The 13,555-nt window shown below is 42.1% G+C and overlaps 1 protein-coding gene across 1 annotated transcript in view; it reads left to right on the top strand.

Moving 5' to 3' along the window:
* The window catches only part of HDGFL3 (HDGF like 3), a 25,470-nt gene continuing 11,915 nt past the window's right edge, over positions 1-13,555 (top strand). Inside the window, exons 1-2 of the mRNA XM_026856082.1 lie at positions 1-93; positions 10,351-10,427. Of these exons, the coding sequence (XP_026711883.1) occupies positions 1-93; positions 10,351-10,427 (170 nt within the window). The remainder of the gene's footprint in view (positions 94-10,350; positions 10,428-13,555) is intronic.

The raw sequence follows: 13,555 nt of genomic DNA on the forward strand, positions 1-13,555 counted from the left end.
ATGAGAGAGAGCGATGTCCAAAAGCTCTTGGTCTCTTTTAGAGAAGGAAAGATAGAGGAAATTAGAGACTTTTGGGAGAAAGCAGATTCTCAGGTAAACTTTGTGACTTTTGTAACATAACATACCTGCAGCAGAGGCACTAGGTTTTGTAGATAACTGGTGTTCATGGAAACACCATATTCTGAAAGGTTATTTGAAAGTACCACAGAATACACATACCTCATACACATGTTCAAGTTAACTCCCCAGATGGAAAGGAAGGATATTCTAAAGTAACTCTTAATAATACAAGCAGATATATACATGTGTGTGTGCATGTATAGACAACTTCAAGCCCATGATTAATCCCTGTACATTAAGAGAGTACTCACATGCTTAAAACTCATATTTAGTGTTTCTGATGTAAAATATATTTTTTAGAATAATGGGCATGCAACCGTAGCAAGTCTGGTCACTACCATATTGATATATTCATCTTGTCTCTGACATTAATGCCACTTACATCTCTCAAAATACATCTTTTTGTCATTCGTGTTTTTATTATTTCATTTGAGTAATTTTTTTCTAACATGATTTAAGTTCGTAGGTCTGTATGTACATAAGGGGTTGCTTTGTATATTTTTATATAGCTTTATTCTTGTAAAGTGCTGCTGGAGATTTTATTTTATTGAGGAAAATGTTCATTTTCATAAATCAGGTTGTTAATCTTTTAGGGACTATCTAAGTAAATTTCAGCAACATTACGTTTTTGGTCAAAACTAAATGAAAACTCTCATTCTGAGGTTTTGGAAGCAGAAAACCAGGCAGGTGGGGAGGAGTATGACTTGGCTTGGGAAAACTCGTTCCTGAGTCTCTTTAGGCAGACAGATTAAAATTCCTAAGAGTTTAACCTAGATTGAGGGACTTTGCAAAGAAGGTATTTGACACCGTAATGACAGCTCCTGGAAATCTGAGTAGAGATTGAAAGCAAACCCAGTAAAAATACAAAGTTGGATCCAAGTGCTGCACAGAGGCCACTGTGACTCCACAAATCTCTTTTCATTCCATGGTTTTTGCAACCCAGTCAAGACAGGCAAAAGTTCCATTTTAGCAAAATAGTCTGCTGGTTTAATTGGTTGTTTTGTACCATAGATGGTGGCTAAGGCTGCGGGAGTAATGGGAACAATTATTTACAGACAGTTGTTGGGTTTATAGCGACCCTAGGCTTTCTACAGATGCTGAGCTCTTCTGCAGGTACAAATTTGCAGTTTGTCAGCAGAGTAAACAGGAAAACCTGCCTTTGAAAAATTGTTGCACATCATTTCATTGGCTTTGCAGTTAGGTTTCATTGCTTCTCATTCCCCCCAGATTGTGTTCGCGGTGTTGTTGTATGTGTTATTTGCATCACAACAAAATAATTGGACCGTGTGCCAGTGATGCTTGGTGATTATACTTACCCCATAGACCCAGAAGCTGGACTAAGGCCTCTCCTCTGCTGAAAAGTCCCAGTCCGCTGTCTTCACGTGAGCCCCCCAAGTGCTGTGACTTGGTGCTCGGAGCGAGCCTGGGCTTCCTCAGTCCTCAGCACCAGCACGTAGGGTCTGTTCAGGGACCTCCACCATACTCACTGCCTGCAGAAGATACCTGCTCAGCTGGCTTCTGTGCTGTGTGTGCCGCTCAGCTGGTGCAGCCTGCCTGTGCCCGCAAGAAGGTGGGTAGGAAATAGGTAAATTAGTTTATGATACTGTGAAACAGTTTATGTTTTGAAGAAGTTGCTTAAATCCTGCAAATGGGTATTCTCGTGCGAACACATACACTCAGGTGTTTAAGAGCATGAGTCTTTGTGGTCCGTTGGGTCCACAGAGAGCAACATAATGAAGACAAATCCATGCTTTGCTGTGTCTCCATTCCCTCTGGAGGACTAGTCAGGAAACTCATGTAGTCTCATCTCTACTGCTGCACCCAAACCTCAGAGGGTTGCAGGACACTAAAAATGTCGTGTGCTTCTAAGGGACAAAGATTTTGTGTTCTTTTCCCGTGTAACAGTAAGCATTTTTTTCTATGCAGGCACTTGTTCAGCGAAAAGGAGTGCTTCAGCCCCCTGATATTATACTCCTTAGCTGCAACTGATGGTAACAAAACAGGTCACAGAGGAGACAAGCAGGAAGGTTTTCTGTACCCCAAAGGCCCAGATGATAGTTGCAACCTCCAGAGAGGGTCAAGCTTGAATCCTCCCTAGCAGGAGCCTGCGGGCTGCAGCAAGGGAAGCAGATTGTTCCCTTCTTTGTCTCTAGGTTGTTTGTGTCCACCCTTATGCAAACTGGAGGTTTGCATTCTGGGACCTGCAGTCTCCATTGATCACGTTTCCTTACTCAAAACAATTTTAGCCACAAGCTGTAACGCCAGCAGGGTTTTGTGTACTTTGTGGGAAGCTGGACCAAAAATTGCACAAGGGTGCTCAATATTCTTCAGCCTGGAAATATTATGCCAATCCATTTTTTTTTTAAAACTGACTTTTTGGGGAAGTAAATTACATTGGAAAAGAAATAGTAAATTAATCCAGCCAAGTCTAGGAGACTGCAGTCTTCCAGAAGGTTGCTTACCTTTTGGCTTTAAGTGTGCCAACAATGAGTGTAAGGACTAGCAATACTTCTTTTAATAAAAGCTTGAACAGTGGAATATGGAGCTTTGGATATGTGGAACAGATGAGCCTCGAGTATAAAATTTGGTGGTGTGTATTTGACCAAATGTCAACGCTCTAGGCAGGCTGCATCTGATTGAAAAGGTTTTGATGAAGTTGACTGGCCAAAAAATTCTTATCTCATGAATATTACATTTTTCCTTAAAAACAAACCGAATCAACGAAATAGTAAAATTCTAGTGTAAATATTGGAAGGCCAAAGAATATTCCTCGGTCTAATGAATCCTCCCTCATCTGATCAGGACATGACAACCATTCATCCACTCTTTCGAGCAGATGTGATATGGAAGGTGGCAGGGTTTATCTGAGCACTTGGGGGGCGGATGATACGACTTTTCAAGTCCCTTTGGCTTCGGAGAAGAGAGTGACAGGAGAGAAATATGGTGTTTGTGCAGGCCCTAAAAATTCTCATCTGTTGATGTCTTGACTGGTTAATTAGCTTTCATTTGCTGTATATCTTCCAAACACATTTTTGTATGTGCATTTCTTGCACACTTTTATGTTTCGAGACAAAAATATTTGTAGTAAGATGATAAAGATTTTGTCATCAGAAACTGCTTTCATTTGGTGTTAGTGGGCTCGCTATGGTTTGCTCAGGTGGATGCAAACAGTATTTTGATCTCTGAAGAATAATTCAGACAAAGGAGAATCAAGCTTCACTCTGCTTAAAGGGAAGAAGAGTAAATACAAAATGCCTCAGAGCTGGAAATAGTTGTTGAAAATGAACAACCTCTCCCCACCCATCCACAAATAAAAAGTAATTTTCTGAGCCATGAAACTTAAGAAGTTTATTTTTCTCTGTCTTGCCTTTATGTGAATTCCCCACTGCCTGATGTTTTGGTTGAGCCTGCACTGCAAGCTGTCTGTCAGCATATGGACTACTTGCCTGTCCATCTTTTGATGGACAGCCTATTTATCACAAAACATGGGGAAACAATATTTCTTTGGCCTTTCTCCTTTTCTCTGGTTTGGCAAAATTGTCTGATGTGTCCCCGAGTTATTGCAGGTAAGAGCCAGACCGAAAATAGTGCAACCACATCCTTTCTTTAGGGTACAGACTGGGGGGAAAAAATCCTAGTGGTAGCACCATTGCTTCACTCACAGTGGCAGGGAAACCCTTGATTTTAAGAAAATGGAGCATTTTTTTCAGCAGTCTAACTTTGGGGCATGCTCCCTGGGAGGATTGTAGTTTGGTAACCTGAAATCCTCCTCTGACAGAGCTGGAAGTATTTGTTGTTAGTAATACCTGGCATTATAGCCGTGGACCTCCAATGCTTTATAAGGAGAACAGTCCCACAGTCCCCACTTGTAAAAGTGAGCCTGGAGGAGATACAGTGATGTGGCCAAGGTCATCCCAGAGGCCAGCGGCAGAGGTAGGGCTGGTCTTTGTATCCCCAGTGTCTCCTCCTCTGACAGTCTTCTGTCCACCAGCCACGAAAGCTCACGGAGGACTTGAATCACATGAACAGATCTGTTATCTACAAAGTCATGCATATAGATACCAGTCACGCAGAACTAAGCTTTGGCCCCATTTTCATACTGAAGATTAAAGCAGCTCTGCAGAAAGTGTATTTCAACTTTCTGTCTTAAAAATATGCTGCTAATTAGAGATGTAAAGGGGCTGAACTCAGCTGCAAGACTGCTGATCTTTCCTAGCGAGACATTGCCTGCCAGCATTGTTTGGACTCCAACTAACCCTTCATTGTCTTCTATCTCGTTGAGGTCCTGAGCATGCACAGAAAAAAAGGAGGATTGATGTCTTTATATTGTCATTTCTGCCTGTCTGCAGGATACCCTTCAGCCATTTTCAGCAGTGCTCAAAAGTATGCTCTGCTGTTTTTAATCTTGTTTTGCTTTTTGTTTTTGCTGGTGGCACTCTTCCATGCCCAGAGATTTTTTTTTTTTAATTTTTACTTTTGTAGCCATGCAATTCCACCTTATTAAGTTGGATTCTGCTTCCAGTCTCACCCTTCACAGGGTTATCTTTTTTAATGGGTGAAAAAGTGCATATGCCAGCATTCCACACTAGGAGTTCTAGTATGTGATGTACATCAGGGAAGGAGTTGTGCTCTGCTTCAAATACCATATAGTCCTCATAAATGAGAGAAAAATTCAGCCGTCTCCAATCAGCTTTAGTTGGTTTGCTGTTCAATTTAAGTACTATAGAATTTGAGTCACAGTTTTTAGCTTGAAGGAGGTTGGATTTTTTTGATTTTTTTTTTTTTTTTCCACATTTTAGGATCCTCTGGGGAAAAAAAAAATTAATATTTTACATTTTACAGAACAGTATTTTAAATAATGGTTTAGAAAAGATACTGCCATGCTGCTAACTCCCAGTAGCATTAGCTATTAAAAAGCATATTAAATCCATTTTGAATAAAAATGTTGTAGAGAAGCAAAATATCCTATTTTAATAATGGATTTTGAAGAGCATTGCTTTTATCCGTCTAGAGTTTTGCTAATAAGCTAACTGCAAAAAGATCAAGCTGCTTGTATGTGTTGGGCAATAATAAGCAACTTGAACCACTTTCCAGCAAAAATACTATAGGCCTTTGCTCGACTGCTGTGCAGTGACTCCAGGGATTTCAGTGGGAGATACTGATCTCTGCAATGCTTCTGTGTGCTTTTGCCAATCAAAGGCATTTACAGTATGTCAAAACAATCAGTGATCACTGCTCTGCAGTTTTAATTCCCTCTTTCTGCAAAATAAAGGGACTTGTTCTTGTGGTTTCAATGCTCGCATAAGCATCTCTGCATGCTGAAGGAAAGCTTTCTTGACTGAACCTGATAGGTATTTTCGCATAATACCTTTTTTTTGCAGTGTAAAATTCTGTTGGAACATAATGGAACAACAGGGTCTGGTCGGAAAGCCACCCTGACAGCCTGGAATTCCTGCTTCTGAGCAGCAGCTTATGCACAGCACAGAGATTTTGCGATAGCCCTACAACCTGCCACCTGCTGTCCCTCCAAGTGGAAGAAGACACATCTGGGATGCCCTTCTGCCATGATGGGCAGAACTGCCCCTTTCTTGACTGCTGCAGTAACGTAAACCTCCACAGAAAGCTGCTTTACATAGACGAGCAGAGAGACAAAGCGTGCCGTTTTCTCTGCGGCTCAGAGAGACATGTTTCCCATTTTGCAGGGAATGTAGAGCTCTGCGGAGCAGAACACGCAGGAGGGGGTGCAGCTTCCCCCCGGTTCTGCACCAGCCCTCCCAGGGAGCTCCTCCGCCTGTCTGGAATATGCCACGTTATCCCACAGGCAGGCACGGGGATGATTTGTGCTTCTGGAAGCCGCTGTTGTTCTCAGAGGGCAGCTCTGTGCTGTGCTCCTCGCAGGGCTTCGGCTCCGCGGCTCCCTCCAACCACCCAGCCAGTGCCTCTCTCCCCAGGGTCCCTAGCCTCATGGCAACTGGGAAGAAAGTGTTGCAGTGTGAGTACTGCCGAACCCAGCCTGGGAGAACCAGTGGGAAATCCTACCTGAGAAGTCAGCAATTATTGAGCACCTCTGAGAGCAAAATATTTGGGCTGCATATACATCCTAGCCTGTAAACTACAATGTAAGGAGACAGATTTCTTGCTTGCTCATTGGTAGTCCCTAGCAACACCATTTGATAAAGCCCTGCTCTGGTTTGAGAGGTCCAGACTGAATTTTCTGTTCAGTGTTCCTGACCCTAGAAGCCTGGCATTTGTTTACTGAAAAGAAAGGAAAAAAAAAAAAAAGCAAAGCACAGTTACGTCTTTAAAGCTCTGCTGCTTGGTTGGCAAACAAATGCTGGGAAGTGCAGCTCTGCTGAGGTTGTGCAAAAAGAAAGCAATTGTTATTCATTAAGCAGATGACAGCAACGGGAGCAAAGGGGATAAAACTCGAAATCTGAAACCACCTGCTTTAATTTTAGCCATAATTGAAGCGGCAGCCCATGATGTTGCTGATGCACGTATCAGATTTGCATGCCATGCACCGCTCTCACTGATTTCGGTGGCAGCAAGCTCCAGCCCACTGTCTGCTCTGGTTCAGGAGGGGATGGATCTCCTCTTTGATTGCAGGTTATAACGGGTCCTTTAGAAATCTGTTTGTTTCCTTCCAGGAGCAAAATGCAATCGCAGTCTGGCTCTCTGATAGACAGATGCTTTAGTCATTAGTGAGGTTTCTGTAACTACAACACTGTGTCCTAGTATGGGTGCACTTATCTCTTTTGTTCCCGGTTCGAAGCAGTGATGCTTTTCTTGCTCTTGTGCTCACACGCTCGCTCTCTTTCTCTCCCTCCCTCTCTCTGTGTCTTTGATCTTGCTGATATGGGGGAAAATATCAGATCCAAATCTTCAGCATATTTAACCAAAACATCTTGTAGGACGGGAATAAATTGTGACTGAGTGCAGCAGCAGGGGGCTGCAGTATGGTTGCTTGTACTGCTTGCTTTCTGTTACTACAAAACAGCAGCAATCGTTAAGCAGTGCTGGGGTTGTTCTGCAGCTAAATAAGCACTTCGGGGCTCAGCATTCACAGAGGGCGAAGGTGGTTTTGCTGAGAATGTGTGGACTCTGCAAAAGCTCTCCTCTCACAGTCTGTAATGCAGGGATTTGCATGAAACAGGTAAAAAGAGAAGAGCTCTTTCCTAATGGCAGAGAGGGTCTCATCCCTCACTAAATTCCCTGGAGTTTTTGCCACAGAGTTAAATGGCCGTAAGACAGCACTGTCACTTCACTTCATATTCAACCTCATTACAGTACTAGCGACACAAGCCTGAGAGCTGGGGAGCTCACAGCAAAATCAGTGAAGGCAGGGAAAAGTCTTGACCTCAGCTGCACAGTGAAACGTTAGTGTGGGAGCATTAACGGTCTGTCCTTGAGCTGTTCAGTGCAGATTTATACTGCATGTGTTCATATCTGTATGCCAACTTTTAAAATCTATGAAAAGCTTTTTTATGTTTTCCTGTGAAGATGCTTATACATAGTCAGAGGGGATGCTCAGCTGAATAAAGAAATATGCCACGAAATGGGGAGCAGGTGAGCTGCGTGACAGATGTGTGTGCTGTCCTTTGTCAGTTTGGTGCTGCTCCTTAGCTAACAGTATAAAGTGCTGGGAATACAACACGAAGCTTAACTCTACTTGGGATGTTGCTTTGGCGAAGATCCTCACTGCTTTGGAGCATAGCACGTTGTGTGATGTAAGATCCCTGTTCCCTTCTGATCAGCGTTCCCTACTAAGCATGTCTTCATTCCTCCGCTTTGCTGATCATTTACAGCTGTTTGCTTTATTTCATGAGAAATTCTTAAAGGACTGAGACAGTAACTGGACTGTGTGCAGTTCTGTAATGCAGCCCAGAGCTGGCGCCGTGTTTCAAGCAGCCAAATGAGATTCTCCCTCAAGTCCCAGCAGACATTGTTCGTCTCAGTCGTGGGAGTCCACATTTTTCTGGGGTCTGGTATCTCTCTGGACATCTTTGTTGTAATAAAGAGGAAGATGGCTATGGCATCCAGACAGCTGAGGTGTATTACCCCCATACTTGGTAAGCTGCCAGCGCAGCCTTTGCTCTGACGCGTAGATACTTCCATCTTTAAGGAGACATAAAATGTGTTGCAGGGTGGGAAGTACTATCTCCCTGACTTGCTATCAGTTTGTAAAGTGAGTTGCAGTGTTTTTCCCCTACAGTCTTTTTATCACTGTTATAATCTAATACCTGTATTTAAATCATGAATTAGTGAGCAAATGACCACATTATGAGCACTTACTTAGAAACAAATAGTTGATGTCAGAAAATAATGAGTTCTAAAAAAATATCTTTGGCAGTCTTTCCTCTATGTATTCCTGATGATGAAGAGGACACTGAACAGCCTGTCATGTCGTTTCAGTTCCTTCTTACACACAGCTGAGCTAAAAGGGAATGCATGCTTCCATCTTCTACCAGGGTGTATCTTCCTTTATGTGCATTTAAATAACAGATTCTCCTTTTATTTATCAATTAATTAGCTTTGTTAAATAAAAGAAGCTGGGTAATTGCTGTGCCCACAAGGCGTGTGACACCTCTGACCATCATCGATTGTCTCCTGCAGACTGTTCTGGGCAGTGAGTGCACCGTGACGCATGGCCCAGAGTGCCAGAGCCCCACCATCCGTACCCCGGAGTCATGCCACAGAAAAGAGACAGGGGATGGTTTGGAAGTGCTCTTATATCCCCTGATTTTGGCATAGCTTCAGAGAATGCTCCACTTAGACCTAAAAGATAGGCGTCCATTTCTTTTGCAGAAAGGAGTCCTGTGATGTTACAGCTCCACATGTGGCTCTGGTTTCTCTGTCCCCAACGGGTGTCCTTGCAAAAAGACCAAAAGGACTTGAATTCTTAGAAAAGCTCATACTCCTTTGAGAGCTGTGTAGCCAGCAGATGCTTTACAGTGAAAGAGAACATCCTTTGAAAACAATCTGGTGTTTATTAATCAACAAGAATTCAGTGTTTGGGGTCCTTCGGCAGGAAAAGAGAAGGAAAGCACATGTGGGCCTGGCCTCCTGAGTGAAAACATGCAGGTTCCATCCCCATGCTCTGCTGAGGAGCAGATTTCATATAGCATTGGTATGTCAGCACTTTGCTCTCCATTCCAGTGACATTTGGCAGGACCCAGTCTGCTTATGTTGAGGCTGAGTTGCTCAAGACCCAGGCAGCAAGTCATTCACCTGCTCTCTGGTGTTGAGATTCATTAGGCTTCCTCTTAGCCAGAGAGTTCTCTGGACACTTAATTCTAGACACCCACATATGCTCAAAAGTGCCATTTCTGGGAAGGCAGGCACTTAGATCTTATTTAAAGCTGTGCTGTGTTTCTGGTTTATGTGGGTAGGCACCTAGACACTCATTTCTGTTGAAGAAAACTGAAAAATTAGATACAGACAAGACTAAGTCATGAGCCTAATCTCCTGCCTTGCAACCAGTGCTCTCACTGAGACACTGGAAGGTGGAATCGAGGCACTGCTCAGCCTGAGGGGTTTGTCCCAATCCCAGCTGTATCTCAGGAGAACACCCTCATCATCCCTCCCTTAGCTGCTCTGCAGCTGTGTCTTGAGAAACAGGAGGCCAGGATAAAATGTGAAAGAAGAGATGGAGTACAGAGGGGAGTGGTGACCAAAACCTGTTATTAGGATGGTGCAGGGGAAGGAGAGTCCCAGACCCTCCTCCCTGGTGTGCGTTACACCTTTTACACTGCTCACCACCATCACTACCAGGAAGCACCGATGGGAGTTTGTCTGGTTTTCCGGCTACGGAGACTCAGAGATACCATCTGTTCCCCATTTGTTGCAGAAGTTATTTAGGTGGCTGTGTGAGACAGACAGGATTACCCTCTGGGCTTCGGTGCCTTTGATGAGGCAGCATCTGAAGTTAACACTTAAATTAAGCAGACTTGATTTTATTGCCTTTGTGTATTATGCCTGTGAAATCATTAAAACTTTTTGTCTGCTCCTTGGTCTTCTGTCATCTCCCTGTAGTGTTCCTGTCATACGCTGACTTTGTATGACCTGCCTGCCTGAAAAATCAGCAGCTGTCTTCCCTTCCCCACCCCAGCAGACAGTGGGACCTCCCAGGGCTGTGGGATACCTGCACTAGCACTTCCAGGGCTTGGTTGGCATTCTTGGATGAGGGACACCACATTTGGGAATAATCCTTTTTCCATTTCTGTCTCACAGATTGATGAACTCCCCGAAGGAGCTGTGAAGCCTCCAGCAAATAAATACCCCATCTTCTTTTTTGGGACTCATGAAACGTAAGTGAATGAACATGATCTTTTCCTTTGAAAATGTCTTCTTCCACTGCAGCTAACGTCACCTCCACTGATTTTATTGGAACAAATCCTGATGGAAGCCACTGGGAGCCTAGAGATAGGTCTTATGAGCCCAACTCATTTATATTAAGACATGCAAGCAAAGTCTGAAAGTAGGTGGGAACGCTGCTGCGTGGAGGGTATCCCCTGGTGGCATAACCAGTGCCTGTTTCCTGTAAAGAAAAGCGTTGGCATACATTTATTAAAAGGATCATCTGAACTCAGATATAGGGGCAAAAATTTTTTACTTGGATGTGCATGATAGCAGAGATCAGGCTGCTGCACTCGGACATGTTTGGGTTCGTGTCCTGTGTAAGAACTCACTTGGGAATTTGTAAAATGAAAGGAAGCAGACCTCAGAGTCTCGTGCAGTCCTCACATAGCTTTAAAATATATGCATTCCTGTGGGATTTGTGCTGGAGATACTGTAGGATGGAGCTCTCAGAAGAACTGAGCTGGCTGAGCTCAGGGAAAGAAAGGAATCAGAACAGTAAGGGTAAGTTAGGACTTACAGTAATTGCTACAGAGTTCCAAATTTTAATGTACATGTCACTGTTTTAAACAACGTCTGAGGCAGTTAAAAGAATAAATCACAGTTTCCATTTTTGCATGAAATATTTACATTTTAAAACTTTTCCTTCCCCACTTTAAGGCAACATGTTTTCTAGAATTCCTTAAAAAATGGAAAAATTAAATTCTGATGACATTTTAAATTCCATTTTAGAGGTTTGAAGCTTTATTAAAAATTTATTATTTTTTCATTTTAACATTATTCCAGAACATAATAAACCCCATAGTTCATACGTCACATTTGAATTTAGAAATCTTTAAAGACAGTTTCTGCTTAATAAAGATCAAGATAGACTCTCTTTAGTTAAAACACTTCTTCCTATTGCTGTAATGAAACAACCTGATATTTTGATATATTGGGATCTACTACTGTCACAAAATAACTGAAAAAGAATGAAGTTGAAATAAGCTTATGAGGCTTTAAAATCAGAAACTAAATGTGGGGTTTTTTTTTTAATGGAAGCATTTTTCTTGAGAAACATTTTGAGATAAATACTCTGACTACTTTTATTCTGAAATGAATGAATCCCAAACTGCTAATTTGGATTTTGTTAGCTGATTGACCTGACTGTAACACCTGAAACAGGAAAATAGTTTGTAGTTACTACAATTTAATAATTTAGAAAGCATCATAACTGTTAAAAATGAACTGTAGATTGCAGCTCCTTAGTTTTATGGCAGAGCAGTGGAAACTATTATACTCTCCCAGTGGCAATGAACATATTTCAAACAAAGATGTAGACAATTTTTCAGTGTTTACTATACATAAAAGGCTGTAGAAACACTTCCATTTACCATTGAGCTATATTAAGGTAGCTCACGGTAAGTTTCATACGGTTTTTCTTTGTTATTTGTGTTATAACTGGTTTTATGTATTTTTGGCAACAAGGAGACATCTCCTAGTATTAGCAAAAGCATAGATAAAATAATTTATTCAGATCCCTTGCACTATTGTAGGCTTTAATATTAACAAGACATCTTTTAGTTTGGAAATCACTGTTTGGCTTTCAGGTAGAAATGCATTCTTGGCTTTGTAATTATGTAATTGAGATATTTTTCAATGAGACAACTGAGTGTTGGTACCGTTCTGTCTCCTGTGTAGTTAAAAGGAAGCTCTTGTCATCTGATGCCTTTAGCCACTAGTTGGCTCTGTACTGGCAAACTTCTTGGCCAGTGGGCTGATTTAAGTGAATGAAACTCTGCACATTCATAAATGCTGGGAAGAGTCAGGGCATAAATCAGGCATTAATCTGAAATAATGTGTACAGCAAGGAAGAAATATGATCCTGTGATAAAGGTATCAGACTGCAACTGAAGAGAGTTGGGTTTCCCTCTGTATTCTGCTAGCAGTTTGAGTTTGACCTTGGGCAGATCTCTGTGCCTCAGAAGCCCATCTGCAAAAAAAGGGCAACTTCCCAACCTCGTGGTGATGTTACAGGAATACATCTGTTGTAAATGGTGGAGCTCCATGGTCCTGTGATAATGGAGACCACAGAGTTAACATTAATTGCAGAGATCATCAGGAAAGTAGGACAGTGATTATAGGGAAGGACACTGTGACTTGCTCAGCTCCGGTCATTGATGACATAGAATCTTCCATGTGAGAATGAAGGGGTTTTTTGCCTTCACTGTTTTTAATTTAACTTATGACTATCCATCCCAGCACCATGATACAGAGCAAAGACAAGACACTGGATGAAGATGCCCAATGAAAAAGAAATGATGCTTTCTTCAGCTTTATATAAGAAGTTAAGAGTTTTACTGTAAAGTATGTAGAGAAAGCAGGATAAATCGCCACTCTTTTTTGGTAATTATTTTTCCCTGCATTGTGGTGCCTGTGCCTGAATCAGTTGGCCCAGTGCATAGCTGACTTAACGCAGCAGCAGAGCACAAAATCCCTCCTTTGCTGTGCTGTCTAAAAAACAATTTGGCCACAAGCACCCTGTGTGTCTCATTGTTTCCTTGTATTAGTCATCTGCCTATATTCACCCATTGTTTGTTGTCTTATATGAAATTATAAGATTTTTGGGAAAGAGAGTATTTTTATTGTGTTTGCACAGAATCTAGCATGTGGGGGGCTTATTCCAAGAAAGAAACTTCCAGGCTTACTGGCAGTATAGATAATAATAAATGCCACTGCTCTTCCTGTCCTGTAGTACAAGGGATAAGTTTTGGCTCGTGGGTTCTAGGCACTCCTTACATGCTCTAATTTTCATATGGTATTTTTAGGCCTTTCTGGATTTGTAACACACAGGATTGGAAGTTTGGTCCCTTGCTATCGCAGGCAATTACGTCATGTAATCCCTTTCATAAACTGTTCAAGAGCCAGTTCCCAGCAGTAGTTATTATAATAAATGAGACTCGTTTTAGTTGTTTCTAGAGAGACTCAGCATGATTTTGTAACATCAAACATCAGGATGGTGAGCCAACCATTAAATCGGACTCGCAGCAGTAACTCAAAGCCAACGTGTTAAATAAATAAATAAATAAAACAAACAAAT

The sequence above is a fragment of the Athene cunicularia genome (assembly GCF_003259725.1).
Source record: "Athene cunicularia isolate RWA chromosome 10 unlocalized genomic scaffold, athCun1 chr10_part1, whole genome shotgun sequence".
NCBI lineage: Eukaryota > Metazoa > Chordata > Aves > Strigiformes > Strigidae > Athene > Athene cunicularia.